Consider the following 21750-nt stretch of genomic DNA (forward strand, 5'->3'; position numbering starts at 1 on the left):
AGCCGGAGTCGACAGCAAGAAAGGCATAAAGGGTGCCTGAGAATAAAACTGAGGAACACCCAAGTTGAAGGCCAAAGGACCCACGGGGCCCGAAGGCGCACTGGATGGAGCAGTGGGCCTGGAAACATGCCAAACATTGCATTAAGAAAATGCGAAGAGTCTGACCCAGGATCAGGAAAAGCAGGGTAAGGATCCGTACCTTCCAGAGGTCGAGCTGGAGGTTGCGGAGCCGGGGACGGTGCCCGCACAGGAGAAGTCACCCGGTCTGGAGTCGACTCCCTGGGCACCGGAGACATCGCTGGAGTCGGCGGGTCTTCATGCTGTGAAGAGCCCTTCAAAGCCGGCGATACCGGATTCAGAGATGGAACCGGCGTCACCTGAGGAGAAGGAGATGGAGAAACAAAGTCCTTTCTTCGAGGCCGTTCAGCTGGAGTCGGCGACCTCGAGGCCCTGGTCTTCGAAGAATGATGTCGAGAGCCATGCCTCCTCTTGGACTTCTTATGATTCTTCGACCTCAATGTATGGGACAATGAAGACTTCTCCCTCTTACGACCTCTCTTCTCCTTTTTAGCTTTGGCCATAAACAACTTAGCTTCTTGCTCCTTAATGGCCTTCGGATTCATCTTCCTGCAGCTTCGACACTCCTCGACGTCATGATCTGAGGATAAAAACCAGAGGCAATCTTCATGCGGGTGCGTGATTGACATATGCCCGCCACACTCTCTGCAGGGTTTAAACCCGGTCTTCCTGGAAGTAGCCATCAGGAACAAACAAGAGATATAACGTTTTACTCAATGAAAATGGAGAGCCCTAAGAAAAACCGTTAGGCGTCGACGTTGCGGAAAAAAGGGAACTGACGTCAGCACTCCGACGAGGTCCTTTTATGGCTCCGATGACATCATACAGTTTCGCGAGCGGAGCCGTGCTATTGTGACATCCTCATGGATGTGGGAGAGCTAGGAAAGAATTTCCCGCAGAATGCTGGCGCAGGGGGCATTCATAAGGTGAGGAATCCACAGGCAGAAGTATCCATCAGAGATTCATGGCACTTACTCATCTGGAGAGTATAGAGGGTGGAAATAAATCTGGAGAAAGATAAAATATTTACCAGAAACTCTGTTACAGAAGGTAACTAACTTTTGTTTACTAATGGATACATCTTTTAACAGGATCCTCCACTTTGAATAAATCCCACAGCAATACTCACCAGGAGGTGAGATGTGAAAGTCACTATGGTTCTGATGGAGTGGTCAAAATTCCAGATTGGTCAGGTCATAGCAGATTTTAATCAAAGGGTAATCCAACACAAAATGTTCTGCTTGTGTACAGCGTTTACCGTCTTGGCTTTGGTGAGCATTACAAAGAACTGATTGTCCACTCTGTCCTGCCAGGTGCAGCTGATGTCATAAAACAATGCTCGCCTAGTGTCCAGTTAATGAGGCCACTTCCCTGTGGGGGTATGAGGAGGAAAGAAGAGTGATGGATTTGTCCATGTGAAAGGCAGATCCCACTTTTGTTAAGGATGGGATTGGGCAAAAGGATTTGGCCACCCTGCCACGAAAGCAGGCCCACTTTGTGTGGGAGAGGAAGAGGCCCAATTGATCACCATACCAAATTCTCGTTCCCCTGTCTTAGACAATCAGCATCATGTTTGCTGGATCCTGCTGCAGATTCTGCAGGACTTTTAACAGTAGTGGAATCAGCGGAAATGCAAAAAGCAGGTCCGGTGACCAGTTGATTCCAAACACATCTCCAGGGAACAACTCAGTGGATCCACTCATGCAGAGTGGTCCAGAGGAAACCAGAACAATCCAAAGATATACAGCATGATCTGATGGAAAGGGCTCAACCTCTGCAGGGTTAGCCAATAGAGTTCAGAATTCCAGATTCATCTTTTTGAACATAGGAATCACCTTCCATGACCCCAACGTTTGTGAACGGCATCAGGCCCCCATTGATCCTTGGATTGGGACCATCTACTCCAGAAGAAGGGGGTGTTTCTGTTTTTTTGTGGGAAGGTCCCTTCTGAGCATGTTGCAGGACAGAAGATGTAACCGAAAGGGAAGAGGCTCTATTTGCTATATCCCTACAGATCTTTGCCAATATTAGCTTGGTCTTACATTTTCTGATGGCCTTTGGGTGCATTAATGAATAGGAGGAGCAAGCCAAAACGTTATGTTCTGCTCCCAGACACCACTTGCAGATATCATTTGGATCTGACAAAGGCATATTCGTATTTAATCTGCAATAGGATATGAACCCAGAAATCTCAGGAGAAAACATTTGGTCATGTTGCATTTGAAAGCTGAGGAATTTTATCAGTGAAATACCAAAAAGAGCTCTGGACCCACATTGATGGAATACAGAAATACAGCAACTGGAGCCAGCGTGCTGTTTGTCATTTTATATACTCTGATATTATCACATTCTGGTTAGCAAAGTCACAGCTTAGGCTAAACGGCATCACCCGGAGGTGCTGGAGAGCTACTTCTTGGGGAAAAGCATTCATATTCCGTCTGGTACCTGGAGACTATTCAGAAGGTGTCGAAACTGCAGGAAGATATACTATCCAACTGAAAAGGACCAGGCCACTTTTCATTAACATATGGAAAATTATTAGTCTGACCCCGTACAGCATTTGCTCCTATACCAAAATTGACTAGGGTTGAATCCAGAATTTGGAAACTATCACACAATTGCATCAAATGGCGCAAAACATATTAAAGAATCAAAAGTCACATTTTTTGGAAAGAGCAACTTAACCACTTAACCATAACTCCAGCATTGTTATTGCCAACTCTGTTATTTCTGCATCCAGACAAAGGATGAGGGTAGCATACAATTTTGGTTAAACTCAAAACTGTCAACTATGTAGTAATAGACACTCATTAAAACTCCATTGTTGGTGTTTCTGTTTTACATGTCTATTTTTCCTAAAATAACTAGTGGAGTTTTATTGGGGAACTCTTGTTGTAGTACATACACATTTCACAGAGCTATTAAAAGTTGTTCACTCTGCTTACTTAGAGAGTATGGAAGCAATAAGAGTTTTCAGGATGTATAATAATAACTAAAAACCATCATACCTGAAGCTGTTGCATATGCTGTTGTCTCTGTCAAGAAAAGGAAACCAGCATCAATTTCCAGAGTAAGGATTTGCACCTCATGATGAGACTAATGAATGGGTGAATGCAAGGATGTAAAAAGACTGTGCCACATGACATAACACAAGATTTAGGGTATGAACACACTGGATTAAACTACTGTTGTTGTGTTTGCCTGCGAAGTGCTGCATGGCATAGAGAGCAGAATGGCTTATGATGTGCTACACATTATTTATGGTAACAAATGGCTGGCTTTTGTGGGATAGTCTCTCAGATTTTTGCCTTGTCCATTTCTTTTGGTCACAGAACTTCAGTACACGTTATCCCTGCTAACCAGTGGTAAAGTGTTTGTGCTCCCCCTTTAACCCCTTGCATGCTTCAGACGCCCCCCGGCTGTCATACGTCACGGTGGGCGTGTACGGAGGACGGCCGGGGGCCGTCTGAATCCCGCCCACTATTTAAATCGCCCGCACAGCGCGAAAATGTGCGCAGCATGCAATGGGTTAATTGATATAGACCTGCTTGGCACATTTCACTTACCTATAAGACACATTGTACCATGGGTCTGAAAGTTAAATGTCATCAGTGGGCTGCAGACTCAAAAAGGTTTGGGAGGTACCCTAGTACTTGGAAAAGGGATGGGTATAGATACTGAAACAAACACAAAGTTCCCATCTCCTTCTACTCTGAAAACATGAGGATTCGATCCTCTAATTGGATTGGTTAACTTAGTTATAGTAAGGCCATACACTGAGATATAATAAGACACATTTTAACAGGTTGCTAAATTGACAAAAATATATAATCATGTTCTATACAATTGACAGTTGTTCTTCATGTATTTATTGCACATATTTTACTTTTATTTAAAAATATGATGAATATATGATTTTAAATGTGTTTTTAACTTTGTTAATATCAATTGTATAGAACATGATCATTTGAATAAAATATTGATAACACATACCTTTGAATTCATATGTTTGATTAGAAATTGATTATTCTATGTATGATTTTATATATTTTTGTCTGTAGATTTAGCGACCTGGTAAAATTTGTCTTATTATAGCTCAGTGTATGGCCTTACTATAACTAAGTTAACCAATCCAATTAGAGGATCGAATCCTCATGTTTTCAGAGTAGAAGGAGAAGGGAACTTTGTGTTTGTATCAGTGGGCTGCAGTACACATTGTGCAGCCATTTCCAGAAACACAACAAACCCGAATCTAGGCCTACAAATGTAGCCTGGGAGAGAAGATTTTAAACTGCCAATTCGACCTGTCAAAATAAACCCTGTTGACAGGCATAAAATCTTCCTTTTAAATACTAGCAGGTCACCCTTGGGTAGTAATTAGTGCCCATAAAGGCAGGGTGCATGGTATGTAAAAGTGTCACATGTAAAAATGTCTTGTTCCACATGTCACTAAGTGATTGGTTCCTCAAAGCTAAATACACTGTAGCTGGGTTGGCTGCTCCATAGGAAAGCGATATTACATAATACATCTTTATCTCAGGTTCGGGACTAGCTTGAAGAAATAATTAAACAACTATTTTATAAATAGTTATTAAAAAACAAGTTACTTACCTTCGGTAATGCATTATCTAGTAGAGACTCTATCTAGCTGCAGATTCCTTACCTTTGAATTTCCCAGGCGTCAGGCTGGATCCGGAAACTTTTGCTGAGCAATAGCCCTTGCGCGTGACGTCGGTTGGCTCCCTTCGGCTTAACGTGACGTCGTCGGCATCGGTTATGACGTTGCGATGCCTAGATAGGTGCCACCCACGCGCGCGGACGTCAGTACTTTTCGTATATTCCACGCCAGAAGTGCAGAGCCACAAAATAACTGACGAAGTCGTGTGCAAAAACTAGGGCCCTGAAAGGGGAAACAACCATAGTCCTACCACATCAGTCCGCAAAGCGGGGAGGCATGGGTGGGGCTGTAAGGAATCTGCAGCTAGATAGAGTCTCTACCAGATAATGCATTACCGAAGATAAGTAACTTGTCCAACTGATAGAGACTTCTAGCTGCAGATTCCTTACCTTTGAATCAGATACCGAGCCATACCATCCCGGCGGTGGGTTGCAGACTCATGATCTAGACTAAGAAGTCTTGCAGGACTGAACGGGAAAAGTGTCTGCCTCTGTGCACTTGACCATCAAGGCAATAATGTTTTGTGAACATGTACAATGATGCCCACATTGCTGCCTGACAGATGTCTTGGACTGCGACACCCTGTGCTAAGGCCGTAGTCGCAGCCTTTCCCCTGGTGGAGTGGGACCTTAATCCATCAGGGGGCTGCTTCTTCCCCAAGCCGTAAAAGATTTTATTGGAGAGAACAACTCAGCGAGAGATGGTCCTTTACTGCACTGCCCTTCACTTCTTCGCTCCCACATACCCCACAAAGACTTGGTCATACACCCGTAACTCTTTTGTGCAGTCAAGGTAGAACGAAAACGCTCTTTTTGGGTCCAGTCGGGGCAGAGGCTCCTCTTCCTTAGAGGGATGTGGGGAGCGAAGAAGGTGGGCAAAGTAATAGACTGACCCAGATGGAATTGGGTCACAACCTTTGGTAAGAATGACGCCCTGGTGCAAAGCACCACCGTTTCTGGAAAGGACATAAGATAAGGAGGTGAGCTGGATAATGCCTGCAATTCACTCAGCCTCCGGGCCAATGTAGTCGCCCTAAGAAGGCTGTTTTGATAGTCAACAGCCGGAGGGGACAATTGTGCAAAGGCTCGACAGGAGCGCACATCAGGTGAGTGAGGACCAAATTAAGATCCCATTGTGGCATAATAAAGGTCATCGGTGGAAATAAATGGCCAAGCCCTTTGAGAAGTCTATCTACAATAGGAGATTTAAAGAGAGAAGGTTGGTCTGGCTGCTGCAACAAAACAGATAGTGCAGAGAGGTAGCCTTTGAGAGTTCCCAAAGCAGAACCCTGCTGGGCAAGAGTTAGAATGAATAAAAGGACAGTAGAAACAGAAGCAGAAAGAGGGTCTATGGACCTTTCTGTACAGTATAATACAAATTTCTTCCAATGGCAAGCATATACCGTCTTAGTGGAGGGCCGCCTGGCCGCCAGAATAATGGTACAGACTTTGGGAGAAAGGTCAAAAGCTATCCACTGTCGCCGCTCAATCTCAACGCATGGAGGCGCAGAGTTGACAGGTTCGGGTGGAGAACCCTCCTCTGCTGCCACGACAGAAGATCATCCCGAAGGGGCAGCCTGATCGGAGGATCGACACTCATGCTCAGAAGCTCTGGATACCAGACTCTCCTTGCCCGGTCTGGTGCCACAAAAATGACTAGGGCCCGGTCGCTCCTGATCTTCTTCAGAACCCTGGGAAGAGTGGTATGGGCAGAAAGGTGTACAACAGCCCAGCGCTCCACTCGCGAAGAAACGCATCGCCGAGCGATAGCCGCCTTACTGCAGTACTGCTGGAATTGCGCGTTCTCTTCGGAGGCAAAGAACAAGTTACTTACCTTCGGTAATGCTTTTTCTGGTGGATACAGTATCTGCCTGTGGATTCCTCACCTTGTGAATATCCCCTGCGCCAGCATTCCACGGAACTTTTCTTCCCCAGCATTCCACGTCGACGTGGGCGACGTCACAATGCATCGGCTCCGCACGCGACTCCGTACGACGTCACCGGAGCCATAAGAAGCCCACGTCGGCGTGATGATGTCAGTTCCACCCATTTTTTCCGTGCCTTCGAGGCGAACAGGTGAACCAACGACAACTCCAAGTATACACAGTATATAGAATACCAACACATATACATAGCATACAAAACATAAGCATGCTAAACAACCAAGCATTTCCTACAAATGTACAAGAAAGTATAACAACATTTCAAACAAGACCTCTTTCATGGCATACAAAGGTGGACAACGGGGAGGCGGGTGGGTTGGTGAGGAATCCACAGGCAGATACTGTATCCACCAGAAAAAGCGTTACCGAAGGTAAGTAACTTGTTCTTCTGATGGATACATCTGCCAGTGGATTCCTCACCTTGTGAATAGATTCCCACAGCAGTCCCCACTCCCGGAGGAGGGTGTCCACCTTCCTATACCAGAAAGTCTTGTAACACTGAGCGCGTGAAGTGGCCCTCCCTCCTCATCTCAGAGTCCAAGCAATAATGCCTTGCGAAAGTATGGAGGGAGGCCCAAGTCGCGGCCTTACAAATATCTGCCACAGGAACACCCCGGGCCAGAGCAGATGTCGAAGACTTAGCTCTAGTAGAGTGAGCACGAATACCCTCAGGAGGAGTCTTACCAGCCAGGGCGTAGCAGATCTTGATGGTCAGTATTATCCATCTTGACAGCGTGCGCTTGTGCACCGCTTTACCTTTAGAACGACCAACGTAGCCAATAAAGAGCTGGTCATCAAGGCGAAAGTCCTTGGTTCTGTCCAGATGAAAACTCATAGCCCTCTTTGGGTCAAGGCGATGGAGTCTTTCCTCCTCCTTGGAGGGATGAGGGGGTGGATAGAAAACAGGGAGGGTAATAGACTGCCCCAAATGGAAAGGAGTAACAACTTTGGCAGGAAGGCAGCCCTGGTCCTAAGAACCATCCTTTCAGCATGTAAGGTAAGAAAAGGAGGTTTGGAACTAAGAGCTTGAAGCTCACTAACCCTCCTTGCCGAGGTTATGGCCACAAGAAAAACCACCTTAAAGGACAACAGCCTCAAGGGACAACTATGTAGAGGCTCAAAAGGGGACCCCATCAGAAAGGTTAAGACAAGATTAAGGTCCCACTGAGGCATTACAAATGGAGTGGGAGGAAACATGTTTGTAAGGCCCTTGATAAACCTCAGAACAACCGGAGACTTAAACAACGAAGGTTGATCTGGGAGGCACAGAAATGCCGATAAGGCCGATAGATAGCCCTTAACCGTGGCCACAGCACAGCCCTGCTGAGCCAAGGAAAGGGCAAACTGGAGTACCTCAGAAAGATGAGCTTTTAAAGGGTCAATGGATCTCTCTCCACACCATTTAACAAACTTGGACCACCTGTAGGAGTAAATGGACTTGGTGGAGTGTCGCCTGGCCGATAAAATAACATCCACCACATCAGGTGGGAGAGAGAAGGAACTCAGGTTGCCCCGTTCAATCTCCAGGCATGAAGGTGTAAGCTCTGGAGGAGGTGGGGGTGTAGAACCTGCCCCTCCGATTGCGAGAGGAGGTCTGCCCTCAGAGGGAGACGGAGCGGAGGGCACGAGGAGAGGTGGAGAAGATCTGTGTACCACACCCTTCTTGGCCAATCCGGGGCTACCAATATGACTTGGGCCCGGTCTTGGCGAATCTTCCTCAGAACCCGAGGAATCAAGGGTATAGGAGGAAACGCGTAAAGGAGTCGTGAGCCCCAACTCAACTGAAACGCGTCCCCCAACGCCCCCTGCATCGGAAACTGGAGACTGCAGAACGACGGGCAGTGCGCGTTCTCGCGGGTGGCAAACAGGTCCACCCGAGGTGTCCCCCACGTCCGAAAGACGTGACGAACCACCTCCGGATGGAGCCTCCACTCGTGGTCGGCGGAGAACTGCCGACTGAGACTGTCCGCACGCACGTTCAGAACCCCGGCCAAATGATTTGCCATCAGACAAATCTGATGGTCCTGAGCCCAGGACCACAGATGCAGGGCCTCTCTGCAGAGACAAAGAGACCCTACTCCTCCCTGTTTGTTTATATACCACATCGCGGTCGTGTTGTCCGTCAGGACTTGAACTGACTGACCGCGAAGGGAAGGAAGGAAGGCCTTGAGCGCCAAACGAATCGCCCGCAATTCCAGAAGGTTGATATGAAGCAACCTTTCCTCTGGAGACCAAAGACCCTTGATCTCCAGATCCCCCAGATGAGCTCCCCACCCTAGGGTGGAGGCATCCGTTATTACTGTGGCCACCGATGGAGGAAGATGGAAGGGCTTTCCTTGGGACAGATTGCCCTCCACGTTCCACCAAGATAGATCCGCCGCAGCTTCTCCGGAGATCTTGATCGACTCCCCGAGATCCCCGTTGTGCTGATACCACTGCCTGCGGAGACACCACTGGAGCGCCCTCATGTGCCAGCGTGCATGGTTGACCAACAGAATGCAGGAAGCGAACAGACCGAGCAGGCGAAGGACCTTCAGAACTGGAACAACCGCTCCATTGTGGAATAAAGGGACCATCTCCTGAATGTCGAGAATCCTTTGAGGAGGAGGGAATGCTCGACACACAGTAGTGTCCAATACTGCCCCTATAAACAGGTTGCGTTGAGAGGGCACCAGGTGAGATTTGGGCACATTGATCGAAAAACCCAAGTCGAACAACAGCTGAGCTGTCACCTGCAGATGACGCTGCACCATCTCTGGGGACTCTGCCTTCAGAAGCCAGTCGTCCAGGTAGGGAAAAACCGGAATCCCCGACCTCCTGAGATGAGCAGCCACCACTGCCATCACCTTTGTGAAGACTCGAGGTGCGGTAGTAAGACCAAACGGGAGGACCGCAAACTGATAATGGTGCGACCCAACCGTAAAACGGAGATACTTCCTGTGCGACTTCAGGATTGGGACATGAAAGTACGCGTCCTGCAAGTCGAGCGACACCATCCAGTCTCCTTGCTGCAACGCCTGAAGAACCTGCGCAAGGGTCAGCATCTTGAACTTCTCCTGTTTCAGGTAAAAATTCAAGATTCTGAGGTCCAGAATCGGACGCAATCTGCCGGGAGTAACATCCCTGACCCCTTTCCTGCTCCGGAACCACCTCTATTGCACCCTTCTGAAACAAGGCTAGAACTTCTTTCTGCAGGAGAAGCAGGTGGTCCTCCGAGCAATAACCTTGGCAAGGAGGATAAGGGGGAGGAAACTCCCGAAAGGGAAGGGCGTACCCAGTCTCTACGAGGTTTAAAACCCAAAGGTCGGTTGTAACAGATTTCCAACCCCGTAGAAAGTAGGACACCCGACCCCCCACAGGTCTTACATGATCCGGGATGGGGGATCTAGGGCTGCTTCCCTGAGGCCTCATTGGGAGCAGAGGAGGAGGAGGAAGAAGAGGGGTTGCGACCAGAACCTCTCCGACCCCTTTGCTTCCCTCTATAGGCGCGATAGAGGGGATTCTGCTGCTGTTGTTGCTGCTGCTGTTGTGGCTGTCGGAAGGAGCGAAAGGATGATCTTCCGAATCCCCTAGCCTTACGGAAAGTTGAACTCTTAGCAGGAGCCTGCAGACCCAAGGACTTCGCCGTCAACCTACTGTCCTTAAAACGTTGAAGGGCAGAATCTGCCTTCTCCCCAAACAACTTTTGTCCGTCAAAGGGCAGATCTACCAGCGTGGCCTGGACATCTGCAGAAAAACCTGAGGAACGGAGCCAAGCCTGTCTCCTTGCGGCAATGGACGACCCCATAATCCTCGCCACCGAGTCCGCCGTATCCAGCCCAGACTGGATCACCTGCCTGGCAGCTGCCTGAGTGTCCGCCACAACCTCCATGAAGGACGACTTATCCCCCTCAGGTAACTTAGGGGCCAAAGTTTTTATAGAGTCCATCAGGGCATGAACATAACGCCCCAGCAAGCATGTGGCATTCGATGACTTCAACGCCATACTTCCTGAGGAGAATGTCTTTTTGGCCGCCTGATCAACTTTCTTTGACTCCCTATCAGCAGGAGATTGGGGGAAAGCACCCGAAGCATGTTTAGAACATGAAGCCTGCACCACTAGGCTCTCCGGAGAAGGATGCGTGGATAAAAAATCCAGGTCTCCTGGCGCAACCCTGTACCTCCTTGCCACCTGTCTGCAAACTGCCGGTGCTGATAGAGGCTTCTTCCACACCTCCAACACTGGTTCCAAGAGAGCCTCATTGAAAGGTAACAAAGGCTCCGAAGCCGACGTCGGAGAGTGCAACACCTCTGTAAGCAGATTGGACTTGTACTCCACAGAGGGCAGCTGCAGATCTAACAACTCTGCGGCCTTCTTGATCACAACGTGGTAGGGCGCCAATTCCTGTGGTGGAGAAGACCTTGCAGAAGCATGCTCCCACTCCGGGGTGGTATCCAAACCACTTGCTACCTCTATACCTCCAAACTCATCCGAAGAAGAGTCGACTTCACCTTCTTCCACCTCAGCCCGATAACTTTCTTCCTCCAAAACCCTTTGGGCCTCCCGCCTCGAACGGATCCGGGGAGCCGGCGTCGTCGACGTCGTACACGGCGTCGGTGGAGCCAAAGGCACCGGCGTCGGAGGCGCCACAGGTGGAGTCGGCGGCGCCGGATGCGGCGTCGATGGAGTCGGCCTCGGCGTCAGAGAAGGCTCCGAAGAATGACGATCTATCCGAGGTCGAGCCGGATTCCCAACCGGCGCCGGAAACTGCCAAGAAGGCGCCATCGGCATAAAAGGCAGAAAAGGAGCCTGAGCGTATTGCTGCGGCACTCCCAGAGAAAACACCATCGGACCCACGGGACCTGCTGGTGCTCCGGATGGGAAGGATGCTCTCTGAAAAATGCCATACATGGCATTCAGAAATCCCGAAGGATCCGTACCTGGAGCCGGGAATTGGGGATAAGGAACTGCCCCTGTATCCTCCTGTGGAGTCCCCGGCGTCGGCTCCTCAGAATCCTCCACCGGAGCCGCGGAGTCACCAGGCACCGGAACAGACTCTTCCTGCTCCTGCTCATCCAAATGCTCATCAGATTCCACCCGACCCGGAGTCGAAGCCTTGGACAGCGCCGGTGATGGCGTCGGGGAACGAGCTGGAGTCCGCTTCGGCGAGGGAGACTTCGGAGACTTATCAGGAGAAGGCGAAGGAGACAAGACCTTGCTCTGACGTCGACGAGGCGAAGCCGACCTCGACCTCTTAGACTTCGAGGACCGACGCCGAGAAGAATGCTTCCTCTTCTTATGGTGCTTCTTCGACTTCGACGACCTCGAAGTCGAAGACTCTCGCCTGGACTTCTCCTTTTTTCTCCCTCTCTTCTCCTCACCGATCTTCTTCATGAAGAGTTTGGTCTTCCTCTCCTTCAGCGCTTTAGGATTCATGCTCCTACAGCACCCGCACTCATCCACGTCATGATCAGAGGAAAGACACCACAAACAGTTCTGATGCGGATCCGTCATGGACATCAGGCCTCCGCACTCCCTACAGGGCTTAAAGCCCGACTTCCTCGTCGAAGACATACCGATTTTAACAAAAATACACCACTAGACTACAAAGTATCTAGAGAGCACTGGGAAAAAACCGTTGCGCGTCGACGGCGCGGAAAAAAGGGAACTGACGTCATCACGCCGACGTGGGCTTCTTATGGCTCCGGTGACGTCGTACGGAGTCGCGTGCGGAGCCGATGCATTGTGACGTCGCCCACGTCGACGTGGAATGCTGGGGAAGAAAAGTTCCGTGGAATGCTGGCGAGGGGATATTCACAAGGTGAGGAATCCACTGGCAGATGTATCCATCAGAACAAATCACCAAGGTTCTCCCCACAGCTGAACGAGACCTTGCGCCACCTGACTGGAGACACCATTTGTGATCCTGAAGGCATCGACGGCTGAGATTGTCTGCCCTGACGTACAGAGAACCTGCCAGGTGGTGAACCACCAGGGAAATGCTCTGCTGTTCCAGCCATGTCCAGAGATGCAGAGCCTCTAGACAAAGTGTCCACGACCCCACCTCGCCCTGCTTGTTGCAGTACCACATGGCGGTGGTGTTGTCCGTGAACACCTGCACCAGCTTCACCTTGACAGGGGGCAATAATGTTTTCAATGCCAACCAAATCGCTCGGAGCTCCAACAAGTTAATGTGGAGCCCCAACTCCGCCAAAGACCAGTGACCCCCTGACCTCCACCTCTCCCCTGCGGCCGCCCAATTCCAGAAGAGATGCATCCGTCACGCCTGTGAATACTGGTTGGGGATGGTAGAGAGTTCTGCCGCTGACCCAATTGCGGTTCGTTAACCACCACAGCAGATTCTTCACAGTTCCTTCCCAGATCTGAACCACGTTAGTGAGATTTCCCCGATGCTGTGCCCATTGGAACTTCAAGTCCCACTGCAGAGCCCGCATACGCCACCTGGCGTGTCTTACCAACAGATGAAGGAGGCCATGAGACTCAACAGCGTCAGAGTCAACCTCATTGAAATCCAAGATAGAGGCTGAAATATCAGAGTCATAACCTGAATATGCTGGACTCGCTGCTCAGGAGGATAAGTGCGAAACTGCACTGTGTCCAGAACAGCTCAGATGAAAGGGAGCATCTGAGAAGGAAGGAGTCAGGGGTGACTTTGCCACGTTTATAGAGAATCCCAGCAAATGCAGTAGGCTCGCCGTAGTCTGAAGGTGGGAGACGACTGCTGGGGTGATGACACCTTCAACAGCCAGTCGTCGAGGTAGGGGAAGACTTACACTAGTAAGACCAAAGGGGAGCACGGTAAACTGAAAGTGCCTGTGGCCTACCTTGCATCGCAGGTAATGGCTGTGGCCTGGCAGTATTGGTAAGTGAAAAAATGCATCCTGCAGGTCCAACGCCACCATCCAGTCTCCTTGGTCTAGGGCAGACAAAACCTAGGCCAAAGGGAGCATTTTGAATTTCTCCTTTTTGAGGAAGAGATTGACGGTCCGAAGATCTAAAATGGGCCGAAGCCCCTTGTTCTTCTCCGGAATCAGAAAGTAGCAGGAATACCAGCCACTGCCTACTTCTGAAGCTAGGACCCTTTTTATAGCTCATTTGGCCAAAAGAGCTGTAACTTCCTCTTGGAGCAACTTTAAAGGAAGATAATAGCCCTCCTGGACATTCTGCAAGACCCACTTGTCTGTTGTTATAGATCTCCAGCAGCTGAGATGATGACAAATTCTCCCACCCAAAGGAGTAATGTGGTCCTGCAGAATCAGCCAAGGAGTGATCTGCCCAGCGATCAGACGTGTCTAAACCACACCGTATAGTGAATTTTGTTGCATCTCTGCCGTCCTTGACAGTTTGTGAGAGCACAGCTCGTGCCTCCTCTGGGACTTGTGGAAGCACCTGCGCAACCGTCTCTCAAAGAGAGTGGGAGAAGGCCCAGTAAGCACGGGGTATTTACCGACCAGAATGCCAGACTGGAGGAAGAAAACCTCTTCTTCCCAAATGAGTCCAGTCTCTTGCTTTCCCTATCCGGAGGGGCGGAAGAGAATTTGCCTTGGGACGTATAGGTCTGCACCACCAAACTTTCTGTGGTGGGGTGTTGGCTGAGGAACTTTGGGTCGCCCAGAGCTGGGCGATGGCAACATGCAATAGTCCAATTCACAGGAGCCCCTGTGCTACGCTTGGACCATGCTCCTAGAAGGATGTCTGTAAGTGCCTCATCAAAGGACAACAGTGGTTCAGAAGTGGAAGCCCCAGGCTGAAGCACTTCAGTCAGGAGATTAGTCCTGACCTGTATTGAGGGCAGCTCCAGTCCTAGGACCTCAGCTGCCCTCTTAACCCCATGCCATAGGACGCCCTCTCCATCCCTAGCCACTGTAGGTGGACAGAGCATGCGAGTGTCTGGGGAAGTATCCAGACCACTGGCTTCTCCAAGTTCCCCATACCAGTCCATTGTCTCCTCAGAGACATCCTGGTTCTCAAGAGGGTCTCCGGACTCCTCCCATTCCTCTCCTCAGCCCATCACTTCCACAAAGTGCTCTGGTGACAACATAGAACCCCTGGGTTCTGTCAACGTAGGAATCGGAGTAGCTCAACGCTGTTTCGGCTCTGTGTCGTCTGGGATGAGGATGGGGCTTGCACCATCGACGGGCATTGGCAATGTCGTAGGCACCGACTTTGGATTCCACACCAGAGAAGATCGCGTTGGCACGACCGGCACCGATCCGGTTCCGGATGTGAATCCCTGAGGCACCACCGGCGCCGTGGCCGGAGCCGACGGCGTTGAACCTGATGGGGCCCCTTCTGACCCCGCAAGGCCCCAGGGCTCACCAACAGGGTTGTTCCGCTCAAATACATGGTGCATGGCCCCGTAAAACTCTAATTTGTGCGGCAGTCGTTCCCGCTACCGGAATGGGTGGAAGGCGTGAAGTCAACTCCAGCTCTGCAGAACTGTGCCTAGAGCGCTGGTGCTCCATACCTTTCTCAACAACGGACGTCAGTTGAGGTGAAGTCGAAGTCCGCTTGGACTTCTTCTTCTTGTGCCTCTTCCCCAAGAGTCCAGAGGACCTGGAATGGGAGGAAGAGGACTTAGGGCTCCGTGAGCGGTCCCGTGACCTCATCTTCTTCGAACAGGACCGTGAGCTCCTCGAAGTCTCGCTTGACGGTGTCAACTGCCCGGCCGCAAGCAACTTTATCGCTCGCTACCTCAAGGTCTTCGGGGCCATCGCCTGACAGTCCGAACATGACTTTAAATCGTGGTCACATTCAAGACACCACAGTCATATGCGGTGGGGATCGGTGACCGATATCATGTGGAAACAAGTCCCGCATGGTTTTGAAATCTGTCTTTCTAGAAGACTTACCTCGCACATGATGTTGAATCTAAAAATATCAACAAAAGTCTACTGGGACTACGTTTGTCACCAGTGACCGAAAATCGGAAGTTGGTGAATGGGGCATAACCAACTATAGTGCTACGCCCTGGCCAAAGGTCAAAATAAAAGACCTATCACCATAATACTCTTTTAATTGACGCTCAGTTAAGGGAAGAGCATTATTTTGCGAGATCGCTGCTGTCATTACCATCAAGAAATGGATAAAACAACACACATAATACTCAAGATAGAAGGTCAACAATAATCTCTTTGCCCTGAAGAAGTCCAAGAGGACTAAATGCGTTGGCTATGGTTTTATCTAATGTAAAGGAGAATTCACGAATAAAGAGACAGAAATACACCTGCTGAATTGATGTCGTGTTTAACTGTATGACAGAATAATACTTGAAGGAAGCATCATTTGTGCAATTTAAATACAAATGTTTAAGAATGTCACAATAATGAGTGCTGGATCAAATTGATGTATTTGCTATTGTAGGGTTTTTAATCCCTTGAGGCTTAGGGGTATTGAGCCTCAGGTCCTGTGCACCAAAAGATACATTTATATAATACCATACTTTTAGATAGGTGCAGTCACGGTTGCCTTAATCCCCGTGATATTGTCTAAAAAAGTTGAGAAAAAGCCTGCCAAAAAGAAGCAGAGGGGTAGCTCTTCCAAGATCGGCACTTACTGGCACAGAAAGAAAAGAACTGACGTCCGTGTGCCTGGGTGGCTCCTATATAGGCACAGCGATGTCATAACCAACGCCGTCTCGCGCAGCCGAATGGAGCCACCCGACGTCATGCGCAAGGAGTATTGCTAAGCAAAAGTTTCTGGATCCAGCTTGACGCCTGGGAAATTCAAAGGTATGGAATCTGCAGCTAGAAGTCTCTATCAGATAGGTTTTTAGGGGTTTCTGGCTCACCCCCACCTAAACGGGTTTTACTACCCCACCCCGAGCTCGGGCAGATCTCAGAACTGAACACAATTTACATGGCCACGCAGGGAATGTGCACCATAGTAACTTGGAATTTCAGGGGAATAGGGGCAGTATACAAGCCCCATCGAATACATGCTCAACTAAATAGACATACGGCACAGTTCGCCCTGATGCAAGAGACGTACCTCACTGACTCCGAGGCCATCAAGTACGCAAGAAATGGAGGGGCCAGGTGTTCACCACACATACTCCGCCTTTGCAAGGGGGGCAACTATCTGGTTTCAAAAGTGGGGTTCCGTTTGTTGCTTTGGAGCAGCGCACAGATGCACTGGGAAAGTATGTCATTATTCATGGCACACTTGACGGCGCACCCATAGTCATAGGTAGTATATATGCCCCGAACTACGAGCAGGACAAATTCCTAACAAGTCTTAACACAGTGCTAGCAGATTGGGCAGGATACCCATGGGTGCTGGGAGGAAACTATAATGCGGTTCTGGATGTCCAGTTGTACCGCTCTCAGGTCCCCCCCCCTCCAAGGAGCGGTCCCTATTAAGCAAGCAGATGGCCTCTGCGGGTGGGCGGTGGGCTAGTCGCTGGGAGACGTCTGGCCCCTCAAATATGCAAACAGTCGGGGCGAGGCTTAGCCGAGCTGCGGAATGGCCGCACACTAAAGCGGCTCCGCCGGCCGAGTTGTATTAATCCTACAAAAATCCGACATAGTTCCCCAATTTTCTTCCTGTAGCCGTCCCACGGAATTACGGAAGCAGCGACAGCTCCGAAGACCAACTGTGAGCGCTGCCGGTGTGGTGGGAGCCGAATTTGCAGACCTGGCCTGCGGGTGCGTGACGTCCGTGAAGTCGGGACCTCGCGTGGCTGATCGCCGGAGGACCCTGGTTCGCGGCGGAGAGACGCGATCGCAACCAAGCAGCGGCGAGGAGACTGTGGAGTGAGCCCTCCGCAGAGCGACGTGAGGAGACCAGCGGCCGCAGCGGGGCGGGCCAGGCCGCGGTGAGTGGCGGAGGAATAGGTGAGGAGAACTGGAGGCGCCGCCGTGCCCCGGCGAGAGCAGCGGTACGCAGCGTCCTTGGCAGACGGAGGTGAGCGGTGGGCCACGGTGCGGCTGAGGCCTGTGGAGAATATAAAGGCTTACGCAGCGCATCGTGGGGGCGCAAGTCGGCGGCCCCCGCCGACGGCGAATAGCGCACCACTATAATCGGAGGACGAGGCGGCCGCGCGGGGGTCTTGCCTGGTTGCGGCTCCAAAGTCAAGGCACACCACTACTTGCAGGCATGGAGTCAGCTGGATAAAAGATGGCCGGCGGGTATTGTTGAGCCCAAGAAGATAAGAGGCGCTCTGGTGCACCGGCCAACTGTGGAGACAGTGAAGGGCGGCAGTGGATAGTGCTGGGTCTGGCCAGTGAGATTGGGGGAGACCGGCTTATAGGGGGGGGGGGGCAGCGGCCCTCAGTCCATTTGCTGTGAAAATTAACTGAGGCCTTCTCGGAGTGCGCTACGTGGAGAGATGTGGTGCAGTAGAAAGCGCTGAAATCAGATAGTAGAAAGCGCTGAAATCAGATAGGAGTTGTAGCACTGTCGCCTTGGCCTGACTTGCTGCTGAGCCTCCATGGCGGCACAGAATACCGAACTGCAGTGGCCGGGTGAGACCGGGGAGCTCCGACTGTGGTCCGTGAGGTGGGGGGTACGATCCCTGAAGACCATAGTACAAACCGCGCACTGCAGGTAACAGCCCGGTATTGCGGTGACAGACCAATCCGGGTGGAGAACGGCGATTACACAGGCCCAGACCAGTTGGGGAGTATCCTGCGACGTCCAGAAGGAGCCGTCCTATGAGTGCCCCGGGACGAGGCTGAGAAGGTGAAGCGCCTGCCCGTCCTGCTCAGCTACGGCGGAGAGGGAGTGTCATTGGTCGATGCTGCCTGATTCTTGCTGGAAGCCGCTGTTGGTGTTCACGCTGGGTCTGGTGCCCGGCAGTGGGGCCTCGGGGTGGCATAGGACCCGTTTGCGGTAGACACAGCTAAAGGGGGACACAGATCGACCGAGATGGTTAAAACAGACACGAGACAGCCAAGGCTCACTTTTGACAAAAAAGCTAACAAGGCGGCGGATGGCGAGTCTGGGCAACATAGCCAGGCGGAGGAGGCGGCCACCGCGGCGCCTCCGGCGGAGGACATTCGAGCCATATTCAGGGACCTTAAGGACAGTCTTCAGGGCCTTGACTCCAAAATGGATTCCCTAGCGGTACGGATGGATCGAATAACGCAAAGAATGGACAAGCAGGAGGACAGACTGGGAGCGCTGGAAACTAGGGTAACGGAAGCGTTAGAGGGTCAGACAGAAATGGACAACAGACTACGAGATATGGACGGGGTGCTACAGGTTATCCGACTAAAGAATGAGGACTTGGAGGCCAGGTCGAGAAGGAATAACGTAAGGATTACAGGAATATCGGAAACCACGGACATACAGAACATGGAGAGATACATAGAGACTATGATGAAAGAGCTTTTTGGCCCTGCCCTGTCCTCCATGTTCCTCATAGAGCGTGCACACAGATTGCTGGGCCCTAGGCCGCGGCCGGGTGCTCCGCCGAGGCCTATACTGGCAAGGGTTCTCAACTACAGGGACCGCGACGCGATCCTCCGCGCGGCACGAGAGAAAGGGAACGTGCAATACGAAGGGAACACCATTGCTATGTACCCAGACTTTACGATGCAAGTCCAGGCGGCCCGCAGGGAGTTCTTGCCAGCCAAGAAAATTTTTCAACAAATCAGAACTAAATACTCGCTGATTTATCCCGCTAAGCTGCGGGTGCAGGGTCCTGGCAAGCCCACCTTCTTCACGGATGCTAAGGCTGCTCTGTCGTATGCAAAGCAGATGGCAAAGGAGCAGAGGCAGAAGACGCAGTCAGACGGAGCGCCTGAAGCAAATAACCTGAGCGACAATGACTGAGGGCTCCGAAGTGCTGCACTGGACGAGCAGATAAGTCAATGGCTTTGAGACATTGTGTAACGTTGGTTTAGTTGTAAGCGTGGTTACATGTATGTAAGACTTTATTAGTAAGAATAGTCGTGTGCTTTGGTGTTGTTGGGGATTGCCTGCTGTATACATTGCTACTGGTACATAATCATAATAGCTCAGAATCATGGGGCGATAAGTGTATAGCTCGGCCACCCTGCCACGAGTGCAGGGTAGTAATGTTGGCGGACCCACGTTCCCCACGGGATGTTTCCCTCAAGGCTCCTATTATGGGGCCTCTGTTTTCAAGTTTGGGGTAAAGGGGGGGAATTCACAACCTATTTGGGGGGTTGGTGTGGGTGGGAATGGGGGGCAAGGGCAAGTTTTTTTTATGGAAATCTGCCTCAAGATACATGTACACCCAGTAATCGTAGACGGAGAGGGAGGGAGGCTATGTTCACATTGGGACGCGACCCTGCTGTTTGTACAGATGACACTTGGTTCCGGGATCTCTGCGTGGCTGATCCGGGAGCCCGGGAAGCCCTCGTGGGGAGTTGGAATGCATGTTCTCTGATGCTCTGATGTCACAACTTAAATGTATTACCTGGAACATTAGAGGTCTGAACGACCGCCGGAAGGCGAGATTCATTCATATCTCATTAGACACGGAGTGGACATATGTCTGCTGCAGGAGACACATTTGATGGACAGCACTGTAGGTATGCTTAGACACAAACGGTGGGGAGAGGTAGTTGCCGGTGGATACTCCAACTATTCACGTGGGGTGGCTGTACTGTTGCGCAGGGGACTACATTGGCGCACACATCGCACAGTGATAGATAGAGAGGGGCGGTACATTCTACTACAGGGTACACTATACAATGCACCCACGGCAATCATAAATATATACGGCCCCAACGTGGATGACCCTGACTTTTTCCAACATATTGGGCAACTGATGCAAGCATTCAATAACACCACGGTCATATGTGGGGGAGACTTCAATGCGGTCCTATTGGACGTAGCTGATAGGCAGGGCACATCGCGTGAGCACCACCCGAGAGCAACGGCGATGCTGCAGGACATTATCACCGACATGCGATTAGTGGACTCCTGGAGAGTGTTGCATCCGACACTCAGGGAGGGCACGTGTGTCACGCACCATTGCAGCGCCTGGGCGAGGCTAGACTACTGGTTAGTCTCTAGGGACATGCATACTTGGGTAACGGCAGCTGAACACCACCCGCGTACACTCTTAGATCATGCACCCGTACAGTTGACATTCAGAGTGCCAGATCCATATATTGTTCCGTTCAGCTGGAGATTTCCTTCTGGGGCATTGCAAGATCAAGTCTTTAGAGAAGAGCTAAGGGGGAGAGTAGAAGACTACTTCACACTGAATGAGGGCACAGTGGCGTCACCTGGGGTGGTATGGGAAGCATTTAAAGCTGTGCTACGTGGTGACTGCATTGCACTTAAAACAGGGGTCCTTAAAGATATCCGCACTACGATGCGGAGACTGAAACTTGAAATTGGGGAGCTGGAGCGGCTGCAGGCTTGTGTCCCAACACCCGACAATATGGCGCAGATTCGGGCTAAGCTATCAGAATATCAGGCGGAGGCGGAGAGAGAGGCAGTGTACTTATATAAAAATGCACAGGCAAGGCGATATGGAGAAGGAGATCGAGCCGGGAAAACTCTGGTGGGATTGCTTAGACCTCCCAGGGGAGCCGACTACATTACTGAGATGAATACGGAGGACGGGGAGATAGTTCGGACACCGCCAGAAATTTTGAACACAATGTCCCAGTATTACGAAGCGTTATACATGTCCAAGACTGAGCCTTCCCACTCTGATATAATAGACTATCTTGATACCGTGGCACTGGCATGGTTTAGTAATAGTGCCAGACAGTACATGGGGCTTCCCATCACGGTGGAAGACATTCGGCTAGTGATAAGCAGTATGCCGACTGGGAAAGCTCCGGGGGCTGATGGTATTACAGCGGCCTTTTATAAGGAGTACTCCGACATAGTGGCGCCACGCCTGTTGCAGGTGTATCTTGAGGCTGTGGAGACGGGCATCCTTCCCCCAACGATGCGTGAGGCTATTATCATAGCTTTGCTGAAACCGGAAAAAGATCCAGCGGTCCCTGACTCTTATCGCCCACTCTCCCTCATAAATCTGGATGCTAAAATCTATGCCAAACTCATTGCTAACCGGTTGCAACCCATGCTGCCTCAAATAGCACTGCCAGACCAGTCGGG

General features: G+C 50.8%; 1 protein-coding gene across 3 annotated transcripts in view; it reads right to left on the reverse strand.

The window, feature by feature from the left end:
• The window catches only part of LOC146811702 (uncharacterized), a 1283263-nt gene that overhangs the window by 233867 nt on the left and 1027646 nt on the right, over positions 1–21750 (reverse strand). For 2 of the 3 annotated variants that reach the window (XM_085614523.1, XM_085614522.1), the window contains one exon: positions 3087–3113. The exons of the other annotated variant lie outside the window; for it this stretch is intronic. In XM_085614523.1, coding sequence (XP_085470649.1) covers positions 3087–3113 — 27 coding nt within the window. The remainder of the gene's footprint in view (positions 1–3086; positions 3114–21750) is intronic. 3 annotated transcript variants of the gene reach the window in all.

Source organism: Triturus cristatus, chromosome 7 (assembly GCF_964204655.1).
Source record: "Triturus cristatus chromosome 7, aTriCri1.1, whole genome shotgun sequence".
Classification (NCBI taxonomy): Eukaryota; Metazoa; Chordata; class Amphibia; order Caudata; family Salamandridae; genus Triturus; species Triturus cristatus.